Source organism: Falco peregrinus, chromosome 2, assembly GCF_023634155.1.
Source record: "Falco peregrinus isolate bFalPer1 chromosome 2, bFalPer1.pri, whole genome shotgun sequence".
Taxonomy (NCBI): domain Eukaryota; kingdom Metazoa; phylum Chordata; class Aves; order Falconiformes; family Falconidae; genus Falco; species Falco peregrinus.
In genome coordinates, this window is record NC_073722.1 from 63,255,714 (window position 1) to 63,266,018 (window position 10,305).

The window sequence follows — 10,305 nt, forward strand, 5'->3', positions numbered from 1 at the left end:
CCATCAGACAATGTGGGGATTTAATCTTCAGTGTGAATACCTGAGGTCCATCCTCTTAACTGTCCGCTTTAGAGTCTTCCTTAAAAATTCTGAAATCGTTATGACAAGCTTGAGTTTCATGAGAGAAGTGGAACTTACTCTTCAATTATATTCAAGAAAAAACTTACTGTTAGATTTACCTTCATCTTCAATAAAAATATTTCAATTTCTTCCATTCCCCTCTCTCTTCAAACAGGTAGGTGGGTAGGGAGGATTTTATCTTGAATCCAGTGAAGCCATGTGTATCTTTCAAAAAGACTGTATTTAATTTCAGGTTACTACTGCAAGTGTACACCTTTGTTTATGGGAACCCACTGCGATGTAAGTGTCAACCCGTGTGCTTCCAATCCCTGTCTTTATGGTGGTACTTGCATCCCAGTCAGTGATGATTTTATCTGTCAGTGCCGGGGACAATACACAGGCCAAAGGTATGTTTATACATTTATTGTACCAATGAACCCCTTAGAGAATAGGCTATAAATGTAACACTTTTTCTGTTTTCTGTTTTAATCTGTTTCCTGCTTAAAGCTCAGACTTTGAAACCCACTGGATTTAATTGAAGTTAATGCCAGCCCCTGTGTTACAGCCCTGAATCCCACACTATATACTCATTTGCAGTAAGGTAATGGTTTGTTCATGCTTGCCCGCCCCACCCTTTTTTTTTTCCTGTTTTTTTTTTTTTTCTTTACAGGTGCCAGCTAGGTCCATATTGCAAAGACAATCCTTGTAAAAACAGTGGCAAGTGTATTGACAGTTTGGACGGACCTGTTTGTGAGTGTGAAGCAGGCTTTCGTGGAGAAAGGTAGGTAGTGTTCCACATATATTGAATTTTTAACAGTATTATTTAACATTTAACAGTTCAAACTCATTGCAATCTGGAATGGTGATGAAATAGCGAATCACCTGGTACCGTACAGTACTGTATATTAAATATATCTAGAATTGTTGAGAACAAGGAGACTAAACAAAGTCCACTGATGTAAACTAACCATCATTTCTCTGCTCTGTTTCTGGTAGGTGCCTGACTGATGTCGATGAATGCATAGAAAACCCATGTCTTAATGGTGCTCTTTGTGAGAATACTTATGGTTCATATCACTGCAATTGTAGCCGTGGATTTGGAGGAAAACACTGCACAGACATCGTTCTTAACAAATATGTTTCAACATCTTGGAACATTAGCTTAGCTGAAGTGATTGGGATTATTGTTTTCATCGCAGGAATATTCATGTTAGTAGTGATTTTTGTTGTTTGCCGCAAAGTGATTAGTAGAAAGAAGAAGCGCCATCCAGAACCTGAAGACAAGCAACTAGGAGCCACAACAGCTTTCTTGCAAAGACCTTATTTTGATGCAAAATTGAATAAGAACATCTATTCTGACATCCCACCACAGGTTCCTGTTCGTCCCATTTCATACACTCCAAGCATTCCAAGTGACTCCAGGAACAATCTTGACAGGAATTCTTTTGAGGGGTCTGCTATCCCTGAGCACCCAGAGTTTAGTACTTTTAATCCAGATTCTGTACATGGTCACCGGAAAGCTGTAGCTGTTTGTAGTGTAGCACCAAATTTGCCACCTCCACCTCCCTCCAACTCTCCTTCGGACAGCGATTCAATACAGAAACCCAGCTGGGATTTTGACTATGACAGTAAGAAATGTTCTTATTTTATTATTTTTCTGTTAAAGGTGTGTGCTAGTACAATTTCAAGTACAAAGTCTCTGTTTATGCCTGTTAGGGCACAAAAGGCATTATGATTTCACTGGGGTTTGCATCTGATTGGCCTTCATGCTCTGTTAAGTTTTGTATGAATGTGTAGATTTCAACCTTAAATTTTATTGACTCCTTAATCTAGAATCTATTAATCGTCTCACTTCAAACTTTTTCTTTCAGCTAAAGTAGTAGATCTTGATCCCTGCCTTTCAAAAAAGCCTCTGGATGAAAAAAGCTCCCATCCTTACAGTGCTAGAGAAAGCATGTCTGAGGTCCAATCTCTCAGCTCCTTCCAGTCTGAATCATGTGATGATAATGGTATGTAAAATAAAATCATTCTGTACTGCTGCTTGCATTCATTTGTTCTGTCTTTGCATCTATATCTTTTAATATCAATAGGATTTACATATATGGATATATGTTAAATAGTTTAATATATATCTATATTTGCTTATGTTAAATCCCAGATATGTTAACTTTTTAGGAGTATTTTGCCTATCATATACCTTGTGTTAATTTACCTTAAAATTATATGTAATCATTATTCTGTTAGAATATTAACAGTGAAAATGCAAGACAAGTTGTTCAGAGCCTTGTGTTTAAAAGGTTTTAAAAGCGTGTTCAAATGTGAGAAACTCTTCTAGGGAATTTACAAAATGGCCTCTGCACGAATATAATTTTGACTTTGACATTCAGCTCTCAGTAAAAACCTTGCTGGTGTTACAGTTTCATTTGTTTCCTTCTCTTTTTCTTGCTGCGACCTCAGCTCCCATATGGATCAGATCAGTTCTGAGTGAGAGCAGAGTTTAAGGGACTGCTTGTAAGTTTAATTACTTTAGTAATGAAGGAAGCTGCACAAAAAGGAATTTTGTTTTAGTAAGAGAGTATATTTGGCTTTCACCATGATTAAAATGAATGCATAGAAAAATTTCATTCATTAAAAAAGCCAATATAAAAAAAATATATTGATCACAACTCTGGTCCATCAAAATATAATCAGCATATGTATTTGTGGGGTTTATTATTATCAATTGGAAGTCTTTTACTTTTCCATTGTGATGACAGATGCTTTTACAGTAGATATGAATGCATCTATGTGTTCAGAAACATTTTAGGCTGATTGGACAAAGCCATAGTTGTCTTGTTACTTAATTCACTAAGTTAAGGCATTTTGACTCTTTATTCCAATTTCTGCTTTTGTCTCTGGTAAAAAGAATTTGAAATTCCTTTAGCTTAGGAATAAAGAACATTCTGCTTCTCAGTGGAGTGATTTGTTCTTAAAAGCATGAAAAGAAACATCTGTGTTAATGATTGGTGAAAGTAAAATAGTATGCTTACAGTACTCATTTTATCAGTAGATCTGATATCAGCTTTTTTACTGTGGTATTAAGTGTTGTGCAGTACGTTTTGTTCTCCCCTCCTCTCCATCCCATGTATTTAATATATTCTTACTCACATTTCTTGTCATGTATTGATTACTCATTAATACATCATTTTAAGAGAAATAGCTGTAGCATCATAGATATTGTTCCTTCCTTTCTTTCTGGTAGATTCTGAATTTATTAGTTTGAAATTTAACCCCTAAGCCATGCAAAAAAATTGCATGTGCTTACTTCATCCTACCCTGTAAGAGTAAATACTTCTTTTGCCTTCCAAAAATATCTTGGGAAAAAGAAGACAAAAAAATCATTCATTTTAGTTGTTTTTAAATAAGAACATCACAACCTGAATTTGGTATTCCTGCTGCGGTACTACTGGTTGCACACAGCTTAAGTAGGTCAGCCACGGAAGTTTTCAGTAGGTACTTTTCATATTCTGGCATTTTAGTTCATTTCAGTGAAAATTTCTTTCATTGACGGTGAAAAAAAATGCAGTTGGCAGTCTAGAAGGGGAAGCCTAGTGCAATACTCCTTAATTCACCCAACACAAGCCTTTAGAAAAGGCTAGTTTATTGGTAACTAGATGAAATATTATGCAAATGGTGTGTTTAGGCAACATTTCAGAAATTCAAACACAACCAAAGCAGCTTTGTGCTCCTGCAGATTTTGCTTCAGGAGTAGTTACAGTACTTCTCCATGTTTATCAAGGATAAAATTTAGGTTTAGAAATGTATTATATGAAACTGCTTTCTAGACAGAGTAAATGTATATGTACACTAATAGTCTTGTTCCATAAAATAGTAATAAATTGCAATTTCACAATGTTTTTTTGTATATCTGTATGCTGTTTAAAGTGATACTAACTATAGGTTTGTTTTCATTTGCTCCTTTTATACCTTTTACAAGCTTCCATAGTGACTGTAATACACCTTGTCAATGCTGTCGTTGACTCGGTGGAAAAAGAAGGTATATACATATTTTCATATTTATTTACTGCTTTGGCAGAATAATGCACATTTGTCTTCTAGTAATGTAGCCCTAGCAGATGGGAGTTATAAAATTTTACTTGGACTTTCTGATAAGTTTTAACAAAGAATATATTTGTGTTGTATATCTGTTCATATTTTCATGTGTGTGCTGTAGATACCCTGTGGACAGGTCTCAAAGTGTGTTTTCTTCTAAAAAAAAAAAAAAAATTGGCATAAAAAGATCTTGGTGCTTATTCTTTTCTGAAAATACTCATACTAAAGCTCCCAACAGAGCTGAGACAGCATCAAAGGCAATTACATACACTACTGTAGATGAAAAAGGAGCAGCCCCTGCTTCCTTTTCTTCGCCCACCCACATCCATTGGCACCTTGTCCAGCTGAGCAGAATGGGAGTGGTCTGATACTAGAACTCACTTCTGGCCTTCACATCAACCTGTCTCTTTAGCAGGAAAAAATGGTTCTAGTATGCAGTTAAGATATATAGGCATACACATCCCCATCAATTTAAGTAGTCACTTACTACCCAGCCTTACATCAGTGTCTAAAAGGTATGTTTGGGTGTATATATGTACACACACGTATATTTGTGTGTGTGTGTGTGTGTAGCATGTATTTGGAAGTTAGAGAGAGTCAAAGTAGACATTTTCAGTGGAATTGTATTTCTTTTCTGCTAACACTTAAGAACTGACCAGACTGGAAAACACAAACTCTTTACAAAATAATAGTAGTAATAAAGGTGCCAGTGAGTCTATACAAATGCTAACTGTTGTTTTATATGACCTAAAAGTCCTTAAAGTTCCAGTAATACAGTAATATGGAAGTAATTCACTCCATGACTGTGAGTCTGCAGACGTTACTTCTGAAATAACATCCACAGTGTATGTTTCCTATTTCTTAATACAGACTAGGAAACCCTACTTTTTTATTAAACCCCACTGAAAGCCATTTTAAGAACATAAAATTAATTATGGTAGCTAAAGTTTCTCTTTAGTTTATTTGAAGTACATCCTGTCTAATGTATGCAGACACACAAAAAGTAGACAAATGCAAAGACTTCTAATTACATGAAAGTATTTAATTAATGTGTACCTATAACTATAGTCCAAGTACTCTATGCACAGTATTTATGAAAGGGAGAATTATAAGACTAAAAGAGGCAAAATCTATCAAGGGAAATATTTAATTATTCAGATTTTGTCTTGAGATCTTAATAGGCAGAAACCAAAAATTATGGATGTAGTTCTTAAGTCAAGGTTGACAGTATTGCTTGGTGGTTTAGTATCACTGTAAGTTAAATACAAATATGTTATGCATTGTAGAATATTTATAGATTAAAGATGTCCTGTTCAGCTACCTTTTAATGCTTGGAAGTTTCTACTCTTAATAAGCATTCCTTCTTTCAGAGCATCTTAGGTAACGAGTTCTGCTTTTGAGCACCCTCAGGAGGGTGCCAGTTCGAGCAGCAGAGATCCTTGCTCAGGACTTCAGCAAGGTCAAGTTCTGGGACAGATGGTCTTTTTCTTTAGTCACCCCAAGTGGTTCTGTCCAGCCGGTTCCCTGGAAGCATGAATTGTAGCTAGTCTCATCCTAGGACAGCTGTAGGCCTGTGTTCTCTGCGCTGCTCCTCAAGGAAGGTTGTAGCTCCATGCAAATCAACAACGCTGAGTGCACAAGCAATTACAGCTCCAGTCTAGCAGATTGCCACCTAGAAAGACAGGCACATCAGGTTCTAGTTTGTGTTTCTGTATTTTGCCTCAGAAGAAGAGGACAGGACCAAGATCTCCCTGTTCCTTGCTCTAAATCATGAGGCCACAGTCTGCCTATTGGCTTTAGTTTTGTACCCAGTTTATAAAAATGAAGAATGGCATCTTCAAACTAGACTAGTGATCAGAACTTTCTGGAGATGAGGCCAGAGATGTTTTAAGAGTCTCAGGCTGATAGCGCCTTTAGTGTGGACAGTATTTTTCTTGTCTGGGCTAGGCAAGCTTAAAAATTAAAAAAAAAAAAAAAAAAAAAAGTAGAGGACACCCTCCCAAGAGACAGCTTCTGTCCCTCCAGTCTTCCAAGAACAGATAGAAAGAGGATTCTGCTGTTAGGATAGGCATCGCCCATCCTTACAGACCTGATAAGGGATTATAGATTAATGAAGAAAGAAAGGTTTAATATTTGTCAGATAACATAGGACAGTTCTTTGCTGAGCATGAGTTGTTGGCATAGCTGTACAAAGGGAGGCAGGTCTCCCAGTGCGTGGAAGCTGGATACTAAAGGGCAAATTCACATTTTTGCATGAAATACTTTAAAGTATAAGTCCTAGTAGATGCAGCCCTGTATCGAAAAACAAGGGGGGATGCAAGGAAAGAAAAAAATCAGACCCAGTCTTGTTGCCCTTTGTTGCAGAAGTCCTAAATCTACTGATACTAGGATTTCAGCAAACTACAGACTGCAGATTTTGCCACTACACAGCCATGTCCCAGGTGGGCTGTACTTTAACTCAGTAGCTATTCTACAGTTCAAATCTAACAAAGGAGGAGCCCAGGAGAAAAAAAAAAAAAAAAACCCAAACAAAAACCAACTTTAGTACTGCTAAGTAAACTGGACAAAAGCAGCACAAACATCATAGTGACAGTCATTGTTTGTCTTCACATTGGTTCTACTATTTGATTCCTAACTACAGATATTTTCTCCTTTTTCTTCTCATTCTGCCACCTAAAGAATCTTTTGCTGTTCCTGACCTCAGCAATTCAAGAGGTGACTTCTGCATGCAGTTCATTGATGTTCACCAAAATATTTCAGCTAATACTTGGTTTTAACACAGACTTACTATCAGTTGCTTGCTGTGCATTTGTCTGCAGTGTTTACTCTTTACTAGCTTTACAGCTTATTGCAATTCTGTACCATTTTCCTTTTTGGTGTTCAGATTAAAAAAACAATTATTTTTCAATGAGATTAAGCTTACATCTAGTTTTCAGCAGATGAATACAAACTTATTCAAGGGGAGTTTGCAAGAGAGGATCAAGTTCAGTCATTTATGCATGATTAAGCTTGATTTTCTTGTTTTGTTCTTGTATTTGAATGCGGAATGTCTTTACTAATAGTAAAAGATTATCAGAGGTGTGGCAGTTATATAGAGCTAACAGCATTTTGTGAAATTAACTTTACAATTCAGTTAAGGGGTAAAGTTGTTTTAAGTGGTCTGGATACTTTACCGATTAGAAATAATGTTTTTTATGTAAGAAAAACATGGTTTATATATGCTAATATATTCTTAAGATAAACAGGCAGCTGTTACCACCCTAAATAATTACTCAACAACAATTGATTAAGAATTTAGCTGCACCAGGAAGCTGTTGGTTCTTTGCTATCCAGTGAACAATTCTATGCCATTATGTATTGTGACAGCACATTCAGTAGGTGACCTACAGCTCTTCCTATGTTAGGTGAGATGTCTGAGAAAATGTAGAAGTTCAAGTGTGATTGGTGCATTACCTAATGCATGGCATAATGTAAGGTTGTGTTGTGTTGAATGTTTTCTGTGGAACTGGGGCAAACTGCTCTCTAATTAACAAGTAGTGTCCTAATCGCAGTGATTGCATGTATTGACTTCTCAATTCAGACTGACTTGAAGACAAGGTACTAATACTACTTTCTTTCAAAAACAATAACTTTTCAGGTTATCACTGGGATACATCAGACTGGATGCCAAGTGTTCAGTTGCCAGGTATCCAAGAGTATCCAAATTACGAAGTGGTTGAGGAGTCAGCTCCCCTCTACACAGATCCAAACGCCATCGATACAGACTATTACCCTGGCGGTTATGACATAGAGAGTGATTTTCCACCTCCACCTGATGACTTTCCTGCACCTGACGAGCTTCCACCATTACCACCAGAATACAGCGACCAGTTTGAGTCAATACAGCCACCCAGAGACATGCCAGCCATAGGTAGCTTGGGTTCTTCTACAAGAAGCAGGCAGAGATTTAATCTTAATCAGTACCTTCCCCATCACTATCCTGCAGACATGTCAGAACCTCAGACCACAGCCAGTGGTGTCAACGGCAGTTACAGAGAACCTTACGCTCCTTACACATTAGGGTACAATAGAGACTTTGAAGCACCCGCTGTAGACAACACGTCCATGTCTGTGTATGCTTCCACAGCTTCATGCTCTGATGTGTCAGCGTGCTGTGAGATGGAATCTGAAGTCATGATGAGTGACTATGAGAGTGGAGACGATGGTCACTTTGAAGATGTGAAAATTCCTCCACTTGATTCCCAGCAACATACAGAAGTCTGACACACTCGACAAAAGTGCCTGGACTCTAACAAACTTTATCAATCCTAGAACAACTTTCAAGATCTCTTTTATTTTTATTTTTTTTTCCCAGCCACAGTGAATGCTTTTGTTTCAGTGAGCTAAACTGGCATGGCGGCCTTGGATCATGCAGTTCATTTCACTACATCAGCCTGTTTCCATTTCCTGACCTACTGTAATCGGACAGAATTCCATTGGCTGTGCCATTTCTGAATATCTTTTTTGTACTTACATTGTCTATGTTAAAATAAATCACATACCACTTCTCCATGTTAGCATGATGCATATATTTATATAGTTCTAATGCAATTAATTTTGTCCTACTTTTTTGTAAATTTTATGTACAGTTTTGATTTTAATAGTTTTAACTAGATTTTGTAGATATTTTGTGGATTTGTTTTCCACTGAAACTAGCCGTGTTAGTGTGCCATTAAAAAACTAGCACCCTGACATATTATAATCAAGGCGTCACTGTATGTATTCTCCCAAAAACTAAGGTATGACATTTCATCACAAAAAAATCAACATACTCACACAATTCCAATTGTACATAGGTTAGGTCTGATATTTTTCTGGGTCAGCTACGTGGAAATGTCTTAAAAGGGTTGCTGAATTTTAGAACTGTAAACATTTTTTCCCTTCTTGGAAGGCGTGTTGGGGACCCTCTACATACCAGTTTAGAACCAAAACCCACCATGACACAGTTTTTATAGTGTCTGTATATTTGTGATCCAATGGTCTTGTAAAGGTTTTTACTGAAAATTACCATTAGCCAGTCTTTCTTACTGACAATAAATTATTAATAAAATACTTTAGCTTTGCTCTGTGTATCTCTGTTATATAATATACAATTGACAAAGCATTCCGTGCAGCGTTTTTAAGTCTGTATGTGTTTTGTACTGTGTTAAGTTACTTGCTCCAAGCAACACATTTTCCTCTCCTCCGAACTCGAACTGCAGCGATGTTAGAGATGCTCACTAGATGGCAGTGTGTGTCTGCTTAATGGTGTTTTAAAAAGTAATCGGGCCAGTATGAATAAAGATTGATGGGTATCAAACTTCAGTAGCCTTCTCGGTAGTTTGCATTTTTTCTTTAAACGCACAGTATCAGCTATGTAAATTACTGAGGGTTTGGTGTGGTTTTTTTTTTTCCCTGAAGTCCCAAAAATACGTACAGGAAAAAAAAAAAAGAAAAAGTTCTTTGAAGCAGTTTCTTCCTTTTTTAATCACCTGAATAGTTATTTTCATGGGTAGTTGTCTCTTGACTGCACACTTGCATGCCGAAATTTGTGCCAATTTCTGAGTTTTGGTAAATACGGATTTCCTAGCGCATTAGTAAATTTCTGATATAGCCTGGAATTCTTTTAGCTCAGCCTCTTTATTTATTTTTTTTTTCCTACTGTCTCATAGAATTCTGTAGCCTGGAAAGGTAAAATACTAAAATCTGTCAGGCTTGAGAGCCAAGCCTAGCCTTCCACCATCTGGGGGAAAGCTACTGGATTTGTATTTAGAGTGCTATCTATGCACAGAGTGGAGCAACTCCCAGCCTGGCAGCTGTGTAATGGAAATGGATGGATTACTGGACAGAGTGAAGAGCCAAACAGACATTCCTCAGTGTTAACTTGCCCATGTGCAGGTAAGAATCTCATTATGTGTGATGTATGTAAAAAGGCTAAAATCAGTGGGTTTAAAACCATGTTCTGGCTGTAAGCTGCAATGTTCACCCTGATAATGAAGAGCGTTTTGTACATTTGACTCAATTTTCTTATTTAATGATAGCTTTAAAAACATCTTCAGAGCTGTGAGTAAAGGGTATCATGCACTCTATAGTAGTGCTGCTACTACAATCACTGCTTAAGGTCCATCTTAAACT

General features: G+C 37.0%; 1 protein-coding gene across 8 annotated transcripts in view; it reads left to right on the top strand.

Moving 5' to 3' along the window:
- FAT1 (FAT atypical cadherin 1) overlaps nt 1-9,495 on the top strand; it is a 111,979-nt gene extending 102,484 nt beyond the window's left edge. For 4 of the 8 annotated variants that reach the window (XM_013301023.3, XM_055795531.1, XM_055795535.1 and 1 more), the window contains 7 exons: nt 314-467; nt 731-841; nt 1,057-1,688; nt 1,932-2,069; nt 4,037-4,096; nt 6,832-6,867; nt 7,790-9,495. In XM_013301023.3, coding sequence (XP_013156477.2) covers nt 314-467; nt 731-841; nt 1,057-1,688; nt 1,932-2,069; nt 4,037-4,096; nt 6,832-6,867; nt 7,790-8,415 — 1,757 coding nt within the window. In that variant the 3' untranslated portion in view covers nt 8,416-9,495. The other 4 variants (XM_055795533.1, XM_005239761.4, XM_055795532.1 and 1 more) reach the window with 3 other exon arrangements.
- The last annotated feature ends 810 nt before the right edge of the window (nt 9,496-10,305 follow it).